Source organism: Mobula birostris, chromosome 8, assembly GCF_030028105.1.
Source record: "Mobula birostris isolate sMobBir1 chromosome 8, sMobBir1.hap1, whole genome shotgun sequence".
In the NCBI taxonomy this organism is placed as follows: domain Eukaryota; kingdom Metazoa; phylum Chordata; class Chondrichthyes; order Myliobatiformes; family Myliobatidae; genus Mobula; species Mobula birostris.
The window spans coordinates 6996323-7021140 of NC_092377.1; the positions used below are offsets into that span (position 1 = coordinate 6996323).

At 48.4% G+C, this 24818-nt stretch overlaps 1 protein-coding gene across 1 annotated transcript; it reads left to right on the forward strand.

The window, feature by feature from the left end:
* The first annotated feature begins 247 nt into the window (after window positions 1-247).
* Window positions 248-24074, forward strand: LOC140201130 (uncharacterized). The gene is made up of 3 exons (XM_072264760.1): window positions 248-374; window positions 12023-12516; window positions 18218-24074. The coding sequence occupies exons 2-3, from the start codon at window positions 12030-12032 to the stop codon at window positions 18688-18690; spliced, it is 960 nt and encodes a 319-aa protein (XP_072120861.1). The 5' UTR covers window positions 248-374; window positions 12023-12029; the 3' UTR covers window positions 18691-24074.
* The last annotated feature ends 744 nt before the right edge of the window (window positions 24075-24818 follow it).

Below are 24818 nucleotides of genomic sequence, written 5' to 3' on the forward strand. Positions count from 1 at the left end.
CTGCTCTGACTGCAACCAAGTGGGCTCCAGCCTGAAGACCAAGGATGCCCCCCTGCCTCAGTGGAGAATCTTCAATCAAGTCCTCTGTGCCCTGGAACCTCGTGTAGGAATTATTCTGTAGAACCTGCATTTGGAGGGATGGACTTAATGTCTCCATCCACTTGCCTTTTAGAAATATGCCCCTCCCATCACTGAAGCTGGTATAAAAGCTGCAACAACACAGATTTTGCAGTTAGTTACAGGCTGTGGGGTTGAAGTCACCTTCCAGCCACCATTTGGATCTATGGTTTCTCCGGCTATCTAGAAGCCCAGCCTTTCCCAGACGAGGAGAAGGAGCGAATTTTCATTGAAGGGCATCTCAGCAGGACGGAGTGGTGAGTAGAGATTGAGGGGGTTTACTCTGAACTGTTTTGTCTGGGTTTACTGGCAGCCTGATCCCCCTTTACCTTGGGGTTTCGTGCCTCTGGCTGGCTGCACTTCCCAGAGAGGTGCCTCGAAGGCAAGAGTGCAAGGGCTGCAACGCCTCCACACGTGCTCAGGGCCGCACAACCGCTCCTCGGTGATACTGTGATGTTTAGAAGGTGGTTGTGGGGGTTATCAGCGTGCGGCGAGGGAAAATGTTGGAATTAAAGCTCAGGGTTAGATTCAAGTGACTAGACTGGGATTCGCGTCGAACACATTCAGGATTCGAGGGTTAAGGGGGCTTTTACAGTGGATTTGGGCCACTTTTTGCTTCAAAAAGACAGGGTGGATTCAGCCTCGTGGCCTGTGCTTTTTTCAGCATTGCTGGCTGCTCCTGACCGCACCCAGGCTCTATCCAAACTACTGCCTGTGTCGCAATTCAGGAAGCTGGATCTCATTTACTGAACATTAGGTCTTTGAGTATTAGAATGTGTGCATGAACTTCTTCATGTATGTGCTTATGTGTGAGTGTGTGTGTGTGTGTGTGTGCGTGTGTGTCTGTGTCTGTGTGTGTGTCTGTGTCTGGTTTCTATGAGTGTGTGGGTCTGTGACACATAGAACAGGAAACTTGCCTCCTGCATTCAAGATTAAATTTGTTTGAAGGGTTCCAAGCCTGAGAGGAGACTTCCCATTTTCTCCCCAGACTGGGAGCACAGAGGGACTAACATAACCAACAATGTCGAGATGGACAGAGAGGGAAAAAGAGAGAGAGTGAGGTCTGAGAGAATAGTCTTACTGTTGCAAAGCAGAAGGAAATAATTCAGTCTGTTGCCCTTCAGAGAGGAATCCAAATCAAATTTTTCCTTTAAAATACATGAAAAATATATAAAGATACTGGGATGCGCATGCAACTTGTATTTTTTGAAAGAGAAGCGTCAAATTTTGTTTCAGCTCAGACAGAAAAAGAAAGATTTTGTGACAAAAATGTCCTTTGAAGAAGTTTGTTTCAGAAAGGAATTTATGTAGAATTTTGTATCCCCGGAGTTACTTGGAGAGAATAAATGGGTCTTCGGTCTGATCGTGAGTCTTTTTATAAAAAGGGAAAATCTCAGACAGAAAGCTTTATTCTCATAAAACTCAAAAACAAAAAAAAGACAAAGAGGCTCAGAGGAGAAGGAACATGTCTGTTCAGTAAAGGGGAGGGATATCAATGGGATCTTTATCCAGAAGTATAAAGCAGCCCACAAGTTTGTATGCTGAGAACTCTCACAGGCTGAGACAGTGAGACCTTGTCAGGCTTCCTTATTCGCGAGACAACTACTCTCCTTAAATCTGGTTGAGAGAGATTCAAAATGGCACCCGGGTGGGGCATGTTCCTGAGAGAGAGAGAGAGAGTGGGGGGGGGGGAGAGGGAGAAAGGGGGGATAAGGAGAGAGGGAGAGAGAGAGAGAGAGAGACAGACAGAGAGAGAGGGAGAGAGAGAGAAAGAGAGAGGGGGAGAGAGAGGGAGGGAGAGAAAGACAGAGAGAGAGAGAGGGAGAGAGGGAGAGAGGGAGGGGGAGAGAGAGAGGGAGCGAGAGAGAGAGAATGAGAGGGAGGGAGAGAGGGAGAGGGAGGGAGAGAAAGACAGAGAGAGAGAGAGGGAGAGAGGGGGAGAGAGAGAGGGAAAGGGGGAGAGAGTGAGAGAGAGAGGGAGGGAGAGAGAGAGGAACAGACAGAGAGAGAGGGGGAGAGGGGGGAGAGAGGGAGGGAGAGAGAGGGGGAGAGAGGGAGAGGGAGTGAGAGAGGGAGGGAGAGGGGGAAGAGGGGAGAGAGGGAGAGAAAGACAGAGAGGGAGGGAGGGAGGGAGGGGAGAGGGAGAGAAAGACAGAGAGGGAGGGAGAGAAAGACAGAGAGAAAGGGAGAATGAGAGAGAGGGGGTTGAAAGAGGAGATAGGGGAGAGACAGAGATGGGGAGAGAGAGAGGGAGCAAGAGAGAAAGAAAGAGAGGGAGAGGGAGGGAGAGAAAGACAGAGAGAGAGAGGGAGAGAGGGTCTGGGTGAGGGAGAAAGAGGTGGAGGAAGAGAGGGAGGGAGAGAGGGGGAGGGAGGAGGAGAAATATCAGACTGGAGAGCATTATTTTCAGAAAATTTGGGCAATGTCAAAATTGGGATGACTTCAAATGAGGAGTTCTCAGATCTTTAAAAAACTGGTTGGTAAAGGGAGTGTGTGTGTGAGTGTGAGAGAGAGAGTGTGAGTGAGTGTGTGTATGTGTGAGAGAGAGTGTATGAGTGTGTATGCATGAGAAAGATAGAGTGTGTGGGAGAGAGAGAGGGTTGTAACTGTGTGTGTGTGTGTGTGTGTGTGTGTGAGTTTGAGGATGAGAGAGTGTGTGAGAGTTTGAGGGTGAAAGAGTGTGTGAGTTTGAGGGTGAGAGTGTGTGAGAGTTTGAGGGTGAGAGTGTGTGTGTGCAAGTTTGAGGGTGAGAGAGTGTGTGTGTGAGAGTTTGTGAGGGTGTATGTGTAAGTTTGAGGGTGAGGGTGTAGTGTGAGTTTGAGGGTGAGAGTGTGTGTGTGAGTTTGAGAGTGAGGGTGTATGTGTGAGTTTGAGGGTGAGAGAGTGTGTGAGAGTTTGAGGGTGAGGGTGTGTGTGAGAGTTTGAGGGTGAGGGTGAGAGTGTATGTGTGAGTTTGAGGGTGAGAGAGTGTGTGAGAGTTTGAGGGTGAGAGTGTGTGAGAGTTTGAGGGTGAGAGTGCGTGTGTGAGAGTTTGAGGGTGAGAGAGTGTGTGTGTGAGTTTGAGGGTGAGAGAGTGTGTGTGAGTTTGAGGGTGAGAGTGTGTGTGTGAGTTTGACGGTGAGAGAGTGTGTGAGAGTTTGAGGGTGAGAGAGTGTGTGTGTGTGAGTTTGAGGGTGAGAGAGTGTATGAGAGTTTGAGGGTGAGAGAGTGTGTGTGTGTGAGTTTGAGGGTGAGAGTGTGTGAGAGTTTGAGGGTGAGAGACTGTGTGTGAGTTTGAGGGTGAGAGTGTGTGTGTGTGAGTTTGAGGGTGAGAGAGTGTGTGAGAGTTTGAGGGTGAGAGACTGTGTGTGAGAGTTTGAGAGTGAGGGTGTATGTGTGTGAGTTTGAGGGTGAGAGTGCGTGTGTGAGAGTTTGAGGGTGAGAGAGTGTGTGTGTGAGCTTGAGGGTGAGAGAGTGTGTGAGAGTTTGAGGGTGAGAGAGTGTGTGTGTGAGTTTGAGGGTGAGAGAGTGTGTGAGAGTTTGAGGATGAGAGAGTGTGTGTGTGTGTGAGTTTGAGGGTGAGAGAGTGTGTGTGTGTGTGAGTTTGAGGGTGAGAGTGTGTGTGTGTGAGTTTGAGGGTGAGTGTGTGTGTGTGTGAGTTTGAGGGTGAGAGTGCGTGTGTGAGAGTTTGAGGGTGAGAGAGTGTGTGTGTGAGTTTGAGGGTGAGAGAGTGTGTGAGAGTTTGAGGGTGAGAGACTGTGTGTGAGTTTGAGGGTGAGAGAGTGTGTGAGAGTTTGAGGGTGAGAGAGTGTGTGTGTGTGTGTGAGTTTGAGGGTGAGGGTATATGTGTGAGTTTGAGGGTGAGAGTGTGTGTGAGTTTGAGGGTGAGTGTGTGTGTGTGAATTTGAGGGTGAGAGTGTGTGTGTGAGTTTGAGGGTGAGAGAGTGTGTGAGAGTTTGAGGGTGAGAGAGTGTGTGAGAGTTTGAGGGTGAGAGAGTGTGTGTGTGTGAGTTTGAGGGTGAGAGAGTGTATGAGAGTTTGAGGGTGAGAGAGTGTGTGTGTGTGAGTTTGAGGGTGAGAGTGTGTGAGAGTTTGAGGGTGAGAGACTGTGTGTGAGTTTGAGGGTGAGAGTGTGTGTGTGTGAGTTTGAGGGTGAGAGAGTGTGTGAGAGTTTGAGGGTGAGAGACTGTGTGTGAGAGTTTGAGAGTGAGGGTGTATGTGTGTGAGTTTGAGGGTGAGAGTGCGTGTGTGAGAGTTTGAGGGTGAGAGAGTGTGTGTGTGAGCTTGAGGGTGAGAGAGTGTGTGAGAGTTTGAGGGTGAGAGAGTGTGTGTGTGAGTTTGAGGGTGAGAGAGTGTGTGAGAGTTTGAGGATGAGAGAGTGTGTGTGTGTGTGAGTTTGAGGGTGAGAGAGTGTGTGTGTGTGTGAGTTTGAGGGTGAGAGTGTGTGTGTGTGAGTTTGAGGGTGAGTGTGTGTGTGTGTGAGTTTGAGGGTGAGAGTGCGTGTGTGAGAGTTTGAGGGTGAGAGAGTGTGTGTGTGAGTTTGAGGGTGAGAGAGTGTGTGAGAGTTTGAGGGTGAGAGACTGTGTGTGAGTTTGAGGGTGAGAGAGTGTGTGAGAGTTTGAGGGTGAGAGAGTGTGTGTGTGTGTGTGAGTTTGAGGGTGAGGGTATATGTGTGAGTTTGAGGGTGAGAGTGTGTGTGAGTTTGAGGGTGAGTGTGTGTGTGTGAATTTGAGGGTGAGAGTGTGTGTGTGAGTTTGAGGGTGAGAGAGTGTGTGAGAGTTTGAGGGTGAGAGACTGTGCGAGAGTTTGAGGGTGAGAGAGTGTGTGTGAGTTTGAGGGTGAGGGTGTAGTGTGAGTTTGAGGGTGAGAGTGTGTGAGAGTTTGAGGGTGAGAGTGTGTATGTGTGAGTTTGAGGGTGAGAGAGTGTGTGAGAGTTTGAGGGTGAGAGTGTGTGTGAGTTTGAGGGTGAGTGTGTGTGTGTGAATTTGAGGGTGAGAGTGTGTGTGTGAGTTTGAGGGTGAGAGACTGTGTGAGAGTTTGAGGGTGAGAGAGTGTGTGAGAGTTTGAGGGTGAGAGAGTGTGTGTGTGTGAGTTTGAGGGTGAGGGTGTAGTGTGAGTTTGAGGGTGAGAGTGTGTGAGAGTTTGAGGGTGAGAGTGTGTATGTGTGAGTTTGAGGGTGAGAGAGTGTGTGAGAGTTTGAGGGTGAGAGAGTGTGTGTGTGTGTGTGTGTGAGTTTGAGGGTGAGGGTGTGTGTGTGAATTTGAGGGTGAGAGTGTGTGTGTGAGTTTGAGGGTGAGAGAGTGTGTGAGAGTTTGAGGGTGAGAGACTGTGTGAGAGTTTGAGGGTGAGAGTGTGTGTGTGAGTTTGAGGGTGAGGGTGTAGTGTGTTTGAGGGTGAGAGTGTGTGAGAGTTTGAGGGTGAGAGTGTGTATGTGTGAGTTTGAGGGTGAGAGAGTGTGTGTGAATTTGAGGGTGAGAGAGTGTGTGAGAGTTTGAGGGTGAGAGACTGTGTGAGAGTTTGAGGGTGAGAGTGTGTGTGTGAGTTTGAGGGTGAGGGTGTAGTGTGCTTGAGGGTGAGAGTGTGTGAGAGTTTGAGGGTGAGAGTGTGTATGTGTGAGTTTGAGGGTGAGAGTGTGTGTGTGAGTTTGAGGGTGAGGGTGTAGTGTGCTTGAGGGTGAGAGTGTGTGAGAGTTTGAGGGTGAGAGTGTGTATGTGTGAGTTTGAGGGTGAGAGAGTGTGTGTGAATTTGAGGGTGAGGGAGTGTGTGTGAGTTTGAGGGTGCGTGTGTGTGTGTGTGTGAATTTGAGGGTGAGAGTGTGTGTGTGAGTTTGAGGGTGAGTGTGTGTGTGTGTGAGTTTGAGGATGAGAGTGTGTGTGTGAGTTTGAGGGTGAGAGAGTGTGTGAGAGTTTGAGGGTGAGAGACTGTGTGTGAGTTTGAGGGTGAGAGAGTGTGTGAGAGTTTGAGGGTGAGAGAGTGTGTGTGTGTGTGTGTGTGAGTTTGAGGGTGAGGGTATATGTGTGAGTTTGAGGGTGAGAGTGTGTGTGAGTTTGAGGGTGAGTGTGTGTGTGTGTGAATTTGAGGGTGAGAGTGTGTGTGTGAGTTTGAGGGTGAGAGACTGTGTGAGAGTTTGAGGGTGAGAGAGTGTGTGAGAGTTTGAGGGTGAGAGAGTGTGTGTGTGTGAGTTTGAGGGTGAGGGTGTAGTGTGAGTTTGAGGGTGAGAGTGTGTGAGAGTTTGAGGGTGAGAGTGTGTATGTGTGAGTTTGAGGGTGAGAGAGTGTGTGAGAGTTTGAGGGTGAGAGTGTGTGTGAGTTTGAGGGTGAGAGACTGTGTGAGAGTTTGAGGGTGAGAGAGTGTGTGAGAGTTTGAGGGTGAGAGAGTGTGTGTGTGTGAGTTTGAGGGTGAGGGTGTAGTGTGAGTTTGAGGGTGAGAGTGTGTGAGAGTTTGAGGGTGAGAGTGTGTATGTGTGAGTTTGAGGGTGAGAGAGTGTGTGAGAGTTTGAGGGTGAGGGACTGTGTGAGAGTTTGAGGGTGAGAGTGTGTGTGTGAATTTGAGGGTGAGAGAGTGTGTGAGAGTTTGAGGGTGAGGGTGTAGTGTGAGTTTGAGGGTGAGAGAGTGTGTGAGAGTTTGAGGGTGAGAGTGTGTGAGAGTTTGAGGGTGAGAGTGTGTATGTGTGAGTTTGAGGGTGAGAGAGTGTGTGAGAGTTTGAGGGTGAGAGTGTGTGAGAGTTTGAGGGTGAGAGTGTGTATGTGTGAGTTTGAGGGTGAGAGAGTGTGTGTGAATTTGAGGGTGAGGGAGTGTGTGTGAGTTTGAGGGTGCGTGTGTGTGTATGTGTGAGTTTGAGGGTGAGAGTGTGTGTGTGAGTTTGAGGGTGAGGGTGTATGTGTGAGTTTGAGGGTGAGAGTGTGTGTGTGAGTTTGAGGGTGACTGTGTATGTGTGAGTTTGAGGGTGAGAGTGTGTGTGTGAGTTTGAGGGTGAGAGTGTGTGTGTGAGTTTAAGGGTGAGGGTATATGTGTGAGTTTGAGGGTGAGAGTGTGTGAGAGTTTGAGGGTGAGGGTGTAGTGTGAGTTTGAGGGTGAGAGTGTGTGTGAGTTTGAGGGTGAGGGTGTATGTGTGAGTTTGAGGGTGAGAGTGTGTGTGTGAATTTGAGGTGAGTGTGTGTGTATGTGTGTGAGTTTGAAGGTGAGAGAGTGTTCATGTCAGTGTATGTGTAAGTGGAGGAGAGATGGGAAGTGAGGGAGAGAGAGAGGAGAGAGAGGGGAGTGAGGCAAGAGATGGGAGTGAGGGAGAGGGAGGGGAGTGAGGGGAGAGATGGGGAGTGAGGGAGAGAGAGGAGAGAGAGGGAGCGTGAGTGGAGAGACAGGGAGTGAGGGAGAGAGAGGAGAGAGGGAGGGGAGTGAAGGGAGAGACAGGGGAGTGAGGGAGAGAGAGGGGAGAGGGAGGGGAGTGAGGGGAGAGACAAGGGAGTGAGGGAGAGAGAGGGGAGTGAGGGGAGAGACGGGGAGTGAGGGAGAGAGAGGGGAGAGACGGGGAGTGAGGGAGAGAGAGGGGAGTGAGGGGAGAGACAGGGAGTGAGGGAGAGAGAGGGGAGAGGGAGGGGAGTGAGGGGAGAGACAGGGGAGTGAGGGAGAGAGAGGGGAGTGAGGGGAGAGACGGGGAGTGAGGGAGAGAGAGGGGAGAGACGGGGAGTGAGGGGAGAGACGGGGAGTGAGGGAGAGAGAGGGGAGTGAGGGGAGAGACAGGGGAGTGAGGGAGAGAGAGGGGAGTGAGGGGAGAGACAGGGGAGTGAGGGAGAGAAAGGGGAGAGGGAGGGGAGTGAGGGGAGAGACAGGGGAGTGAGGGAGAGGGAGGGGAGTGAGGGGAGAGACGGGGAGTGAGGGAGAGAGAGGGGAGTGAGGAGAGAGACAGGGGAGTGAGGGAGAGGGAGGGGAGTGAGGGGAGAGACAGGGGAGTGAGGGAGAGGGAGGGTAGTGAGGGGAGAGACGGGGAGTGAAGGAGAGAGGGGGAGAGGGAGGAGAGTGAGGGGAGAGAAGGGGAGTGAAGGGAGACACAGGGGAGTGAGGGAGAGGGAGTGGAGTGAGGGAGAGAGAGGGGAGTGAGGGAGAGAGAGGGGAGAGACAGGGGAGTGAGGGAGAGAGAGGGGAGTGAGGGAGAGAGAGGGGAGTGAGGGGAGAGACAGGGAGTGAGGGAGAGAGAGGGGAGAGGGAGGGGAGTGAGGGGAGAGACGGGGAGTGAGGGAGAGAGAGGGAGAGGGAGGGGAGTGAGGGGAGAGACGGGGAGTGGAGGAGATGAGGAGGGGAGAGAAAGGAAGAATGGGGAGGGAGGGATGAGAGGAACCGAGAGAGATGGAGAATGGGGGAGAGACAGAGAGAAAGGGGGAGAGGGAGTGGAAGCCAGGGGAGAGAGGGAAGGGAAGATGAGAAGGGGGAAGAGAGGAGAAGGAGGTGGGCAGAAAGAGATGAAAGGAGGAGAAGAAAGAGGGGAGAGATTGAGAGGGAAGAGAGTGCGACAACAGGGAGCAAGTAGCATGAAAGAAGGAGAGACAGAGAGATAGAGGGGAAAAGGACAAAGGGAGAGAGAGAGGTGGAGAGAGATGGAGGGAAAGACAGAGCAAAGAGAAAGAGTGTGAGAGACTGAGTGAGGCCAAGATGGGAGGCAGAGAGAAAGGGCGGATAGTGAAGTGCAGAGAAGAGAGTGAGGAAAGAGGATGAGAGAGAGATGGGGAAAGAGAGAGACTGTTAATAGGGAGAGGAGAGAGAGAGAGATCGAGGTAGGGAGGAGAAGGGCCAGGTCCAGCTGAGGAAGGTTACAGGGGTTTGAGGAAACACAGAGTGAAGAGGAGACATGGGAAAAGAGTGGGAAATGGGTGAAGGGAGACAACAGGATTGGCCTAATTCCATCTCTGTTAAGTGGGCATTTACCTCTGTGAGTTTAGATTAAATTACTCACTCTGCCTCAGAGCGAGGAAATGAAATGGCGGCAGGGTGCCACCTGGCCACCTTCCAGGAGATGTGATGTTGTTACAGAATCACTCGGCAAACTACAGAGTCCAAATCCAACAACAATCTCACTGTTACTGCTGGGTCTCTGGGTACTGAGTGGGGATTTTACAATCTCACTGTTACTGCTGGGTCTCTGGGTACTGAGTGGGGATTTTACAATCTCACTGTTACTGCTGGGTCTCTGGGTACTGAGTGGGGACTCTACAATCTCACTGTTACTGCTGGGTCTCTGGGTACTGAGTGGGGATTCTACAATCTCACTGTTACTGCTGGGTCTCTGGGTACTGTGTGGGGACTCTACAATCTCACTGTTACTGCTGGGTCTCTGGGTACTGAGTGGGGACTCTACAATCTCACTGTTACTGCTGGGTCTCTGGGTACTGAGTGGGGATTTTACAATCTCACTGTTACTGCTGGGTCTCTGGGTACTGAGTGGGGATTCTACAATCTCACTGTTACTGCTGGGTTTCTGGGTACTGAGTGGGGATTCTACAATCTCACTGTTACTGCTGGGTCTCTGGGTACTGAGTGGGGATTCTACAATCTCACTGTTACTGCTGGGTCTCTGGGTACTGAGTGGGGATTCTACAATCTCACTGTTACTGCTGGGTTTCTGGGTACTGAGTGGGGATTCTACAATCTCACTGTTACTGCTGGGTCTCTGGGTACTGAGTGGGGATTCTACAATCTCACTGTTACTGCTGGGTCTCTGGGTACTGAGTGGGGATTCTACAATCTCACTGTTACTGCTGGGTCTCTGGGTACTGAGTGGGGATTCTACAATCTCACTGTTACTGCTGGGTCTCTGAGTACTGAGTGGGGATTCTACAATCTCACTGTTACTGCTGGGTCTCTGGGTACTGAGTGGGGACTCTACTGGGGGGTCTCTGGCACTGAATGCTGGAACATGCTGTTCTGGGAATCTGTGGTGGGGTGTCGGACTGCCAAAAAGCAGATCCTGACTTTGTCTGAATACTTCACATTACCCTGTGAGTGGCTTTCCCTTCCTTTCTGCCGAGTACGTGTCACACCATTAAAGGCAGGGGGATTCCGTTTAAGGGACACTCTCCTCTGTACATTTCCATCATCCAGTAAGGGTGAGAGTATGTGAGGGACTGTGACCAAATGGGGATCAGTGTGTGTAGGAGACCGTCCCCCAGTGAGGGTCAGTGTGTGTGTGTGTGTGTGTGTGTAGGAGACTGTTCCCCAGTGAGGGTCAGTGTGTGTGGGACCATTCCACAGTGAGGGTTAGTGTGTGTGTGTGTTCCCCAGTGCATTCTGTACCAGTCCATACCATTCCACAACAGCCTATGCCAGTCCATAATATTCCATACCAGTCAATAGCATTCCATACCATTCCACATCAGTCTATACCATTCCATTCCAGTCCTTACCATTCTATACCATTCCACACTGGTCTATACCATTCTATAGCATTCCAACCAGTCTACACCAGTCTATACCATTCCACACCAGTCTGTAACAGTCCATACCATTCCACATCAGTCTGTACCATTCTGTGCCATTCCATACCAATCTATACCATTCCATTTCAGTCTATACCATTCCACAGCAGTCTGTGCCAGCCCATACCAATCCATATTGGTCCATACCATTCCATACTATTGCATACCAGTCTATACCATTCCATTCCACACCAGTCTATGCCAAAACATACCATTCCATTGCAGTCCATACCATTCCCCTGCAGTCCAGACCATTGCATACCAGTCTATACCATTCTGCACCAGCCTGTGCCAATCCATACCATTCTACAACAGTCTATGCCAGTCCATACTATTCCATACCAGTTAATAACATTTCTTACCATTCCGCATCAGTCTATACCATTCCATACCTGCCTATACCATTCCCTACCATTCCACACCAGTATGTATCAGTCCATACCATTCCATACCAGTGTATAACATTCCATACCATTCCATACCAGTTTAATACCATTTCATACCATTCCATACCAATTTATACCATTCCTTACCATTTTATTCCAGTCTATGCCATTCCATACCATTCCACACACCCCAGTCTTTGCCATTCCAAACCATTCCTTACCAGTCCATATCATTCCACACCAATCGATACCATTCCACACCAGTCTATATCATTCCATACCAGTCCACACCAGTCTGTACCAATCCATACCATTCCACACTAATCTATACCATTCCATAACATTGCACAACACCCTATGCCAATCTATACCATTCCATGCCAGTCCATACCTTTCCATAGCAGTCCATACCATTCCATACCAGTCTATGCCATTCCATACCATTCCACACCATTTTATCCCAATCCATACCATTCCATTCCAGTCCACACCATTCCACACCAGTCAATGCCAGTCTTTATGGTTTTACACTATTCTATATCAACCTATACCTTTTCACTCCAGTTTATACTATTCCATACCAGCTAATGCCAGTCCATGCTGTTCCGTACTGATCGATGCAACACACACTGAATGTGGGAGGAACTTGTCCGTCCATATGCAGCATCTATGGATATCACTCTGCTGGGAGTGGTGTTGGACATTTCAGAGACTCATATATTGGCACATGGATGGTCGATAAATGGAAGGTTACGTAGGAGGAAAGGGGTGAGACCTTAAGTTGTTTAAAAATTCAGCACAGCATTGTGGGCCAGTAAGTCTGTACTGCGCTGTACAGTTCTGTGTAATAGGATTTAGAACAATTTACAAATGTCCCCAAAGTCCCAGTCCCTTAAAGCATAATGTTATTATGCTGCCACTCTGATCTGATATCGGGAAGTCTGAATTGAGGGATTTGGGACCATTATGGACGAATGATTGGATTTATGAGAGACTGCAGTGATTTTGTCAATACTAACGGTACTGATCTAATCTCGGCTTCTAACAAGCCCTCTGCTTTGTCACGCTCCCCAGGGCAACCATGAGCAGTCAGTGCGAACAGTACGAGAATAGGTTCAGAGATGTGACACTGCCGCCTTTCATCAACGGCATCTCCTCCATCCTCTCCTTCGCCAATTCCGTCGCCGCCTTTGGCAGCAAGGAGCTCGAGCCAAACGAGAGCAACCAGCTGAAGCAGGACGTGGAGAAGGCCTACGCCGAGATGAGCAAGGCCGAGAAGGAGGCCAGTGGCCTGATCAACACCATGACGACTGACAGCCTGCAGTTGGTCAAGGACCTTGACGAGGCCAAGAGGAAGCGCATGAGCCTTGAGGACGAGCTGAAGGAGAAGAAGGATCTGCTGATCTGGCTGGAGAGCCAGAGGTACCTGATTAATGACCAACTTCAGGCTGCCCGCTCCAACCTGCAGCACACTGAGAACACACTGAACGCCGCTGAGGCAAGGAAAGGAGAGAAGCTCACTGGAAGGGACATGGGATTTGGCCTAATGCTCCTCTTCCCTTGTGTTGGTAAGTGGTGCTCAGACCACCAACACACAAAACCATAAACTATAAGAGTAGAATTAGCCATTTGGCCCATCGAGGTGCTTCACTATTCTGTCATGGCTGATCTACGGTCCATCTCAAAACCCTTTTTCCTGCATAAGAACATAAGGCGTAGGAGCAGAATTAGGCCATTCAACCTATCAAGTCTGCTCTGACATTCCATCGTGGCTGATCCTGGATTCTACCCAACCCCATACACCTGACTTCTCATCGTATCCTTTGATGCCCCGACCAATCAGGACACTATCAACTTCTGCCTTAAATATACCCACAGACTCGGCCTCCACTGCAGTCTGTGGCAGAGTATTCCACAGATTCGCTGAATAAGTTCCTCCTTACCTCTGTTCTAAAAGGTCGCCCTCCCCCCCCACCTCAATTTTAGTTCTGGATACCCCCACCATAGGAAACATCCCTTCCACGTCTACCCTATCTAGTCCTTTCAATATTCGGTAGGTTTCAATGAGATTCCCCACACATTCTTATAAGTTCCAGTGAGTACAGCCCCAAAGCTGCCAAACACTCTTCATATGTTAACCCCTTCATTCCTGGAATCATCCTCATGAACGTCCTCTGGACTCTCTCCAAAGACAACACATTCCTTCTGAGTTATGGCGCCCAAAACTGTTGACAATACTCCAAGTGCGGCCTGATTATGGTCTTATTATCTCCTCAGCATTATCTCCTTGCTTTTATATTCTATTCCCCTTGAAATAAACGCAAACATTGCATTTCCCTTCTTTACCACAGACTCAACCTGTAAATTAACCTTCTGGGAATCTTGCACGATGACTCCTAAGTTCCTCTGCACCTCTGATGTCTGCACCTTCTCCCCATTTAGATAATAGTCCACACTGTTGTTCCTTTTACCAAAATGCATTATCATGCATTTCCCAACACTGTATTCCATCTGCCACATTTTTGCCCATTCTCCCAATTTCTCCGTCCTACTGTAATCGCACTGCTTTCTCAGCAGTACCTACCCCTCCAACTAACCTCATATCATCAGCAAACTTTGCCACAAGGCCATCAATTCCATTATCTTAATCATTAACAAGCAGTGTGAAAAGTAGTGGTCCCAATACTGACCCCTGAGAAACACCACTAGTCACAGACAGCCAACCAGGAAGGGCTCCTTTTATTCCCACTCGCTGCCTCCCACCTGTCAGCCATTCCTCTATCCATGCCAGGATCTTTCCTATAACATCATAGGATTTTATCCTGTTAAGCAGCCTCGTGTGGGGCACCTTATCAAAAGCCTTCTGAAAATCCAAGTAAATGGCATCCACTGCCTCTCCTTTGTCCACCCTGCTTGCTACTTCCTCGAAGAACTCCAACAGATTTGTCAAGCAAGACTTTCCTTTATAGAAACAGTACTCTGAAATTTTGCCCTTAAAAATAGACTCCAACAATTTCCCAACGACTGAAGTTAGGCTAACTGGCCTATGATTTCCTTTCTTTTGCCTTCCTCCCTTCTAAAAGGGTAGAGTGACATTTGCAGTCTTCCAGTCCTCCAGGACCATGCCGGAATCAAGTGGTTCTTGAACGATCATGACCAATGCATCCATTACCTCTTCAGCAACCTCTCTCAGGACTTAGGGATGTAGTCTATCTGGTCCAGGTGACTTATTGCTCTTAAGACCAATAAGTCACCTTGTAATAGCAATGGCACTCACTCCTGCTCCCTGACTCTCACAGGCCTCTGGCACACTGCTAGTGTTTTCCACAGTGAAGGCAGATGCAAAGGATCCGTAAAGTTTATCTGCCGTTTTTTTGTCCCCCATTATTCCCCACCCTTACTAATCAACTTCCGCTTTAAATATACCTAAACACTTGTCCTCCTCAGCCATCTGTGACAACGATTACCAGCAGTTTACCACCTTCTGGTTAAAGAAATCCCTCCTGATCTGTTCCAATGGAACAACCTTCTATTCTGAGGTTGTACCCTCTGGTCCGAGATGTCCCCACTACAGGAAACATGCCCTGAACATCCACTCTATCTTGGCTCTTCAAGGCACGCACAACAAAGGTAAAGGAGGAAGCACAGAAAGAGGCCCATCTTTAGCCCATCTAGTCCATGCCAAACTGTTATTCTGACTGGCCCCATTTACCCACACCTGGACCCTAGCCCTCCAAACCCCTCTCATCCATGTACTTATCCAAACTTCTCCTTTAGTGTAGAAATCAAGCCAATGTCCACCACTTCCGCTGGCAGCTCATTCCACACTCTCACCACCCTCTGAGTGAAGAAGCTCCCCCTCAGGTTCTCCTTAAACATTTCACCTTTTACCCTTAACCCATGACCTCTCGTTCTAATCTCACCCAACCTCAGAGGAAAATTCCAGCTTGCATTTACCCTATCTATACCCTTCATAATTTTGTGTACTTCTATCAAATCTTCCCCTCGTTCTCCTACTCTCCAGGGAATAAAGTCCTAATCTATTCCGCCTTTCCCTATAAGCCAAAGCCTCAAGTACTGGCAGCATCCTTGTAAGTTTTCTCTGCACTCTTTCAATCTTACTGTTATCCTCCCTGTTGGTAGGCAACCAGAAATACAAACAATACTCTACTGGTCTTGATTTACAGCTGCACTGGTAAAGGAGGCATGCGGGACACTTGCCTTTAGTGGTCGAGGCATAGATTATAAGAGTCAGGCAGTCATGTACAATGAAGATGAATTTATTATATATAGGCCTGTATATGGGAATGCTGAAACTGTTCTACACTCAGTAGTCTCTTTACTAAGCGCACCTAATATCTAATAAGCAAATCACGTGGTAGCAGCTCTGCAGATAGTCATAGTCACACTTTATTGATCCCGGGGGAAGTTGGTTAAATAATGTAGATAACAGCGTATAGACATGGTCACAAGGTTCAGTTGTTGTTCAGACCGAACATCAGAATGGGGAAGAGATATGATCCAAGTGACTTAGACCATGGAATGATTGTTGGTGCCAGATGGGCTGGTTTGCATATCTCAGAAACTAAAACTACCGATCTCCTGGGCTTTTCACATACAACAGCTTCTAGAGTTTACACAGAACGGTGTGAGAAACCGAAAACATCCAGTGAGGATGAAAACACCTTGCTAATGAGAGAGGTCGGAGGAGAATGGTCAGACTGGTTCAAGTTGCCTGGAGGGCGACAGTAATCAAATAACCAGGCATCAACAGTGGTGTGCAGAAGAGTATCTTTGAATGCCCAACACATAGAACCATGAAGTACATGGGCTACGGTAGCAGAGGACCACAACTGGTCCCACTCCTGTACCTAATAAAGTGGCCACTGTGTGTATGTTCTATGATAAGATTTTACTCAGAGGGTGATTGATACCCACTGCAGAGTTAGATGTAATTACAAGCACCAAATTTAAGAGGCATTTAGAGAAATACGCATGGATATTATCTTAATATGGGTAGATGGGATGGTGTAGATGGGACGGTGTAGGTGGGATGATGTAGATGGGACAGTGCAGATGGGACGGTGTAGATGGGATGGTGTAGATGGGACGGTATAGATGGGACGGTGTAGATGGGATGATGTAGGTGGGATGGTGTAGATGGGACGGTGTAGATGGGATGGTGTTGATGGGACAGTGTAGATGGGACAGTGTAGGTGGGATGGTGTAGATGGGATGGTGTAGATGGGATGGTGTAGCTGGGACAGTGTAGATGGGACAGTGTAGATGGGACAGTGTAGGTGGGATGGTGTAGATGGGACGGTGTAGGTGGGATGGTGTAGATGGGATGGTGTAGATGGACAGAATGAATGTGTTGGACCGAATGGCCTATCTCTGTTCTGTACAACTTAATATTTGCTGAGTTCAAAGAGGAAATATTCAGGCATTCGGGCTGGACACTGTAGACAGAATCCATCTTGCTGCCAACTCATTTCCACAATACAGTTCATCATCATCATGACTAGGTTTGCCATTGTCTTCTTCTGGGCAGTGTCTTTACAAAACAGGTAAACATTTTTTGGATGTGTTCCTTCCTCAGAATTTTTTTTGTTTGTTTTTTATAGAACACTTGAAGCTGAACACAAATATAACTTCAGACTACTTGTATCATCTAGGAATTTGGAGAAACAATAACTTTTATTAAATATAATGCATTTAATTGCATAACGGTGCTATGCTTTGCAATAGTTCAACTAAGCTAAAACTGTTTTGTTGATGATTTTCGTTTGTGCTCAGTGCCTGAGACTTCTCGCTTAAGTGTTCAATAATAATCAGCCAGCGTTGATGGATTCCAGTTGCCCTGATACAGTTTCTCCATGACAGCAATGTCCTGGTGAAACCTTTCACCGTGCTCGACACTGACAGCACCAAGATTTGCAGGGAGGAAGTCTAAATGGGAATGCAGAGAATGAATCTTTAGTGACATGTTGCATTTCATGGTTTTGTATGCTTGAAGCATGTCATTAAACAGTTGCGCAGAGTTGGTGCTCTGTAGTTGCCAAGAAAATTTTAAACGGCATCCTTGAATGCCTTCCACGTGATTTTCTCAAGTCCCACTAGAATTTCTTCAAATTTCCTGACATTGATGACCTGCTTGATTTGTGGACCAACAAAAATGCCTTTCTTAATCTTGGCATTAGTTATTCTGACTTGAATTATGATTGAAATAACAAATAAAGGCAATTTCAAATAAATGGTGTGTGATAGGGAAATTTCACGATGATTTTCATGATCAGCAGCCCAAAATCCATAAGATACGCCCAAAAGTATTCAGGAAGCAAAATCGTTGTTGTCCGGTGTTATCAATTCTCCTCAGAGATTGCCTGCCTGATGTCAGTGGTCGCATCAGCAGTAATTGTGATAGACACCCTCTGCTCATACGACCATCCACCACCCACTCCGTGGCTCATGTTACCCTGATCAGGGGGCTAAGCAGGTGCTACAGCTTGCCCAAGAGTGACCTGCAGCCCAGTGGAGGGAAGGGGCTCTTCACACCTCCTTTGGTAGAGACATATCTCCACCCCACCACCCTAAGCGTACAGTTGGCTGTCCTATAAATTACAGCCCCTCAGATGGGTCACAAGTACAGGACTGTAGCTCGCTCTTTGTGGTCCTTTGGCAATCACCACTGATGGTCTCATGGTCATAGAACATGGAACAGTACAGCACAGGAACAGGCCGTTCAGCCCACAATGTTGTACCAAACCAATTAAATTAGTAATCAAGTGGCCATCTCTTCTACCTCTATATCCCTCCATTCTCCTCACATTCATGTGCCTAACTAAACATCCCATAAAAATCCCTCATATATCTGCCTCTATACCCACCCCAGCCAATGCATTCCTGTCACCCACCACTATCTGTGTAAAAATCTTGCCCCTTACCTCCTTTGAAATTACCCCTTCTCACATTCAATGCATGCCCTCTGGTATTAGACATTTCAACCCTGGGAAAAAGATGCTGTCTGTTTACGCTACCCATATCTCTCATAATCTGAGACTTCTGTCAGGTCTCCCACCAGCCTCCACCACGCCAGAGAAAATAACCCAAGTTGTCCAATGTCTCATTTGACGATTGTCACTGATGGTCTGATGGACTTTTGACAATCTCCACTTGAAGATCTGATGGTTCTTAACAATTGTCTCTGATGGTCTGACGGCCCTTTGATAATCACCAGTTGATGGCCTGCCCTATGACTCTCTTTTCCAGGAATTCCCATGGCCATCGACTACAGCAAAGAGCTCAACAGCACGAAGAACCTGCTGAAGGAGGTCGAGGAAGAGAAGCTTCGACTCAATGGCGAAGTCAAGAAGAATGAAGAAGAACTAAAGAACTGCAGCAGCGAAATCCCAGAGAGAAACAAGGAGATCGAGAAACTGAAAGACAACTTGGTGCGGATAGAACGAGAGGTGGAAATGAAGCAGAAGGCATCCAGAGCCCTGGCTGACATGAAGACCAAGCTGAAGTATTGCCACAACTACCTCTCCAGTCTCCAGGGGTCCATGGAGGTATTGTACTACTCCTGCGAAGACCTGTACAGCCTGGAGCCCCTCATGACCCTGATTGAAGAGATATTTAATGACATACAACAGCAGAACTCCCAGAATGAGTTGCTGGCGTATGACTCACGTGTCCAGAAGGTAGCCAAAAAGCTGAGAGCCATCCAAAAAAGCAAGAAGTGAGGCCTGCCAACCTCTTCTGGGCGGCCTCTGCAAGGCCAGCTGCCTCCTTATCAATCCATGGCTGTGGAATGGAGAAGGCTGGTGGGAACATGAGAACAAAAAACCTGGGAGCGGGGGTCGACTATCTGGCCCATCGAACCCGCTCCACCGTTCAATAAGATCATTGCTGATTTGGCCATGAACTCAGCTCCACCCACCTGCTTTTCACCCATAACCCTGAATTCCTCTGCTGTGCATAGTCCCAAAAGGGAGAACAGAAATAGTTCTTTGACTGCTGGGGAGCCAATTCGCTAGATCTGAGAGAGGAAAACCAAGAAAATAGAAGATGAAAGATACTTCAAGGTGAAAGGAGGGGGTGCTGAGGGAATGGGAGCAATCAGGAAGGTCACCAGAAAACAGGAGTAAGAGTGGGCCACACTCATCCCTCCAATATGATCAGAGAGTCATAGAGTCATGGAGGCCACAGCACAGAAACGGAAAGTGGAGCTTGTGGAACCGGACAGAGTTGCTGATTCAGACTCCCAAGGTTTGCTAGCTGCCCTGACAGAGTTACGTATATAAGGTCAAGAGGGGAATACCCAGGGTGAGAGCACAGAATCGTTTTCTCAGGGAGGAGTTTCTCAAAACAAGAGGGCACAAGTGCAAGATCAAAGGTGAGAGGTTTATTTATCTAGAGCTACAGAGTGGAATAAGCCCTTCTGGTCCTTTGAGCCATGCTGCCCCAGCTACTCACTGGGGTGGCATGGTTAGCACAACGCTTTACAGACGACCTAGGTTCAATTCCCACTGCTGCCTGGAAAGAACTTTCACATTCTTGCCGTAATCGTGTGGCTTTCCTCTGGGTGCTCCTGTTTCCTCCCACAGTCCAAAGCCAGACCGGTTGGTAGGTTAGTTGGTCACTGTAAGTTGCCCCTTTACCGTGATTGGGCTCGGATTTTACTGGGGTATTGCTGGTCATCGCAGCTCGAAGGGCCAAAAGAGCCTATTCTGTGCTGCATCTCACTAATTAAAAAATGAAGCAAAAACCCCGACAGCCTTCGTTGACCCTAGACCAATGACAGGGCAACTTACAACCTACCCAGTGCGGAAAAAACCAGAGCACCCGGGGGAAGCCCACACATTCCAGAGGAAGGACGTACGGAGACTCCTTAGAGAGGGCACCGGACTCTGATGCCACGACCTGTAACAGGGTCACGTTAACCACTGCACTACCGTAACTCCTCAAATGGACATCAGGGGCAGCTCCTTCACACAGGGGGTGGTGTGTATTCGGAATGAGCTGCCAGAAATGGCGGTTTGAGACTGGCTGCCATCTGGGCGATGTATAAAACCCAGATAGATAGGGGAGGTGTAGAGGGCTATGGGACACCCATGGGCGATGGGATGGTGGGATGGCAACCTGCCAGGTCAGCATGGACGAGATGAGCCAAAGGGCCTGTTTTCAAGCCGACTGACTCTATGACTCTGTGAATCCAGTAGAGAAACTTGAGTGAGGGGTCAGACTTACAAGGTCAGGGGGGCAGACAGAGGGGGGGAAACTACTCGCCAAGGATGGTCAGTCTCAGGGACTCGCAGCCCTGGAAAACCAAAAGACATAGGAGCAGAATTAGGCCATTCAGCCCATCGAGTCTGCTCCGCCATTTCATCATGGCTGATTTATTATGCCTTTCAACCCCATTCTCCTGCCTTCTCCCCTAAGCTTTGGCACCCTGATTAATCAAGAACCTATCAACCTCCTCTTTAAGTGTACCCAATGACTTGGGCTCCATAGCCTCCTGTAGCAATGAATTGCACAGATTCACCACCCTGTGGCTAAAGAAATTCCTCCTTATCTCTGTTCTGAGGCTATGTCCTCTAGTACTAGACTCCCTCATATTAGGAAACACCCCTCCCCACATCCACTCTATCTAGGCCTTTCGCTATTGGACAGATTTCACTGAGATGGGTTTAACTGGATGGTGATGAGGACCAGATTACCAGGAGTGTTGAAAGAGGAGGAGGATCGGGGAACTGAGGGTGATGGTAGACCGGTGCAGAGAGACGAGTGGAGTCAGGGACAGATCAGCCATGATCGTGTTCAATACCACAGCAGGTGTGAGGGGCCAAGTTCCCGACTCCTGCTATGTTCTCGTGTTCTCCTGTACAACCTGGGAAGGTGGACACGGTGAACATGAGAGAGTCCAGGAGGGATTGGTGGCACCAGGGAGCCCCTCCCGGGGTGGGGTCAGTGCAGGGACATTCAACCACTCCCCATGGGTGTTACCCACCACCCCCTTCAAACCTCCCGGAGGCCGACTGAAACGCCAGATGAGAAGGAGGTCATTTGGCCCCTCAAGCCAATCCTGTCATGTAGATCTGTGCAACACACACAAAACACTGGAGGACCTGAGGCAGCATCTCTGCAGGGAAAAATGAACCAACAACCTTTCAGGCCATTGTTCGGGACTAGAAAGGAAGAGGATAGAAGCTAGATTAAGAAAGTGTGGTGAAGGGGAAGGAGTATTATTTCTCCAACTTCCGGCAGTTTTTCCCCTCCTCCTTCTCTCTTCTTCTACTCCCTGCTCTGGCTCCCCCTCACCTCTTCTCTTCTCCTCACCTGCCTATCATTTCCCCCTGGTGCCCCTCCTCCTTCCCTTTCTTCCATGGTCCACTTTCCTCTCCTGACAGATTCCTTCTTTTTCACCTATCACCTTCCAGATTCTTACTTCAAGCCCCTCTCCCCCCCCCCCCACCACCTTCCCCCTCATCTGGCTTCACCTTCTAGCTAGTATTCCTTCCCCACCCCCTCCCCCCACCTTCTTATTCTGCCTTCTGCCGCCTTCCTCACCAGTCCTGATGAAGGGTCTCGGCCCAAAATGTCGGCTGTTTATTTATTTCCACCGATGCTGCCTGACCTGCTGAGTTCCTCCAGCATTTTGTGTGTGTTTCTCTGGATTTCCAGCATCTGCAGAATCCCCTGTGTCTCTGGTGTAGATTTGAGACTCAAGTCCATTCACCCCCAAAACCCCTCATCACCTCTCATTAACAAAGACTTCCTGGCCCGGAGTTAGAGTTCATCAGTAACCCTGAAACAAAGTCAGTGGTCAGGAGAAAATTCCTCCATCTCCTCGCCATCTCCATGGAAGAGAGCTCCCAAACATCACTCCTGGCTGGACTGATGGAAGCCAACAACAGACAATCATAGGCAAGTCACTGGCATATGGGAAACAACTGAATCTCCAGTTACCATGAGCAGCCTCCAGCCCGGGAGAACTACTAAATCTGCAGTTAGCCCTGAGCACCCACCAAACTTATCCGTAACTTCAGAACCTTCTCAGGATTTAGCCAAGATAAGACGAAAGTTTGGCATGATAGGGGAGAGGAGATGAATTATTGGTGCCTGCGTACATCAGCCAACAGACGATTGGAAGGTATAACCAGCCCTCGTCACCACCCACAGCCATCAACTGATGAAGAGTAGCTTCCCTTGCATTTAATATGAATTTCTCTCTCAACGATATACGTTCGCAAGATATATTTTATGATTAGGTTCATTTGTCGCATATACATTGAAACATACTGTGAAATTTGCTATTTGCATCAAATCAAATCAGTGAGGATGTGCTGGAGTAAGTGTCACCACGTTTCTGGCGCCATTGTAACATGTCTGCAATTCACTAACCCTGACCCACAAGACATGTGGCGGGGTCAGAATGAGGCCATTTGGCCCATCGAGACTGCTCTGTCATTCCATCATGGCTGATTTATTATCCCTCCCACTCTGTTCTCGTGTCTTCTCCCCATAACCTTTGACGCCCTGACTAATATCAACCATCATTTTAAATATACCCAAACACTGGGCCTCCACAGCCATCTGTGGCAACAAATTCCACAGATTCATCACCCTCTGGCTAAAGAAATCCCCCCTCATCTTTGTTCTGAAGGGACATCCTCCTATTTTGAGGCTGTACCCTCTGATCCTAGACTCCCCTGCTGTAGGAAACAACCTCTCCACATCCACTCTATCCAGACCTTTCAATATTCAATAGGTTTCAGTGAGATCCCCCTCATTCTTCTAACCTCCAGTGAGTAACAAGCCCAGGGCCATCAAACACTCCTCATCATTAACCCTATCATTCCCATGATTTTGTGCCAAGCTTTTAACCTACTTTAAGATCTATTACTATTGGAGAATATTATTGGACTGTTTACTTCTAGCCATAGATGCTGCCTGACTTGCTGAGTTCTTCCAGCATTGTGTGTGTGTGTGTGTGTGTGTGTGCGCGTGTGCGTGTGCGTGTTTTACTACTGGATAATCACTCCCGGAGAACTGCACGCAACCTTCGACGTGTTAAATGTCAAATTGTTATTTTTCTTGTTCAGCCGCTTTGTCTTTGAAAGCCGCAGGCTGCAAGTGAAACAGCTTCTGTGGTTGTAGATCTCGTAGGCAGGCTCAGTATGACTGATCTCCCTGGGTGGTAAGGACCAAAGATTGCCGACAGTTCACGCCGATAGAGAGAAATGTCTTTACGCTGTCAAATGCTGGAAACTGAGAAGATTGTAAAAGAATTTTATTTTTGTTACAAAGCATGGATGTTATCAACAAGTGAATACAAATTGATAAGTTTGTAGATTTATTTACCATGAACCTCAGGTTAGGTCATAATCATCTAACCTGTCCAAATACTAAATCTATCCTAATACATGGATTTACTGACAAAGGCAGTTCCAGGAAGATGGGGCTTGTCAGTGATGTTTGACAGCTCATCCAGGAGAAAGAAAACTCTGATCTCAGACTGTCACTGACTGCGGCAATGTCCACTCGTGTGGTAAAATCCAGAGCTGGAGCACTGAGGCAGTCCTACGTTGAGCTCAACGCTGACTGGCAACTCCTGTGACGCTGCTGGTGCCCAACTGTATCGGCCTCTGCCGTTCCTTTGGGTTCATCAGCTGCGTGGAGAGGGGGAACTTGCTGCACACTCTCCATATCGTACTGCCCTGGCTTGAGTGTCTAAATAGCTAGGACACAGTATCAATGGACCACCCTGACTAATGGAGGGCCTCCCAGTCTAACGAGTCTCAATAATGCCCACCAGTTGGCCTAAGATCAACCCAAACAGATTGAGGTGGTCATTGTGATACGTTAGTGTGACGCTGACCCTGCCAGCTGTTTCATGTTTAACCAGGGCTGCACAATCACAGCCCACGGTATCGCTGATACTGCCAGGGGGCACCCAGGCAAGCCCACTGAGGCTGAGGTTTAATCTCTGGGGATGAAATAATCTTTCTGTAACTGGTTTACATTTTGCTCGTCGCTGATTTCGCTTCATTGCAACTAGCTGTAGAATGAGAGCTGGAGAAATGAATTGGGCCATATCACATTTAATAAAGAGATCTATGATAAATATCAGTGTGTTGTTTTCATTCACAGGCTCAGGCATGAGTGGCGTAGGCCCTTCAGCCTGTCCAGTCTGCACTACGTACACTACCAACAATCAGTATTCAATTCCCACTACCATCTGTCGAGAGTGTCTATGTTCCAACTCATACATTCCAGGGTCCCAGGGTCCCAGGACCCAGGGCACTGAACCAGCAGTGGTGAATGCCAGTTGGCTTGTCTCACGTTTGAGGACTATCCCCTCAGGCGTATAGGGTAGTTGCCATTGGAGATGGGGGCCTAGGGTAGATCACCTACGACTATATAAAGATAAAGATTACCTTATTGGTCACACGTACATCGAAACATAGAGTGAAAGGTGTCTTTTGCATCAACGATCAACACAGTCTGAGGATGTGCTGGGGGCAGCCTGCAAATGTCATCCACACCTCTAGCGCCAACATAGCGTGCCCACAAATTACTAACTCTTAATAACCCGTAAAGCTGTAAGACAATAAATACAGGGGCAGAATTAGGCCATTTGTCCATTCAAGGCTGTTCTGCTATGATGCTTTTCATATGACATGCCATTTAATCCTGGAATCATTTTTGTGAAACTGTTTTAAAGCCTTGCCAGTTTCAGCACATCCCCTCCTAAGATAAGGGGCCCAGAAGGGCTCACAATACTCCAGGTAAGGCCTCATCCGTGCTTTATAAAGTATCAACATTACATCTTTGCTTTTATATTCTCGTCCTCTTGAAATGAATGCTG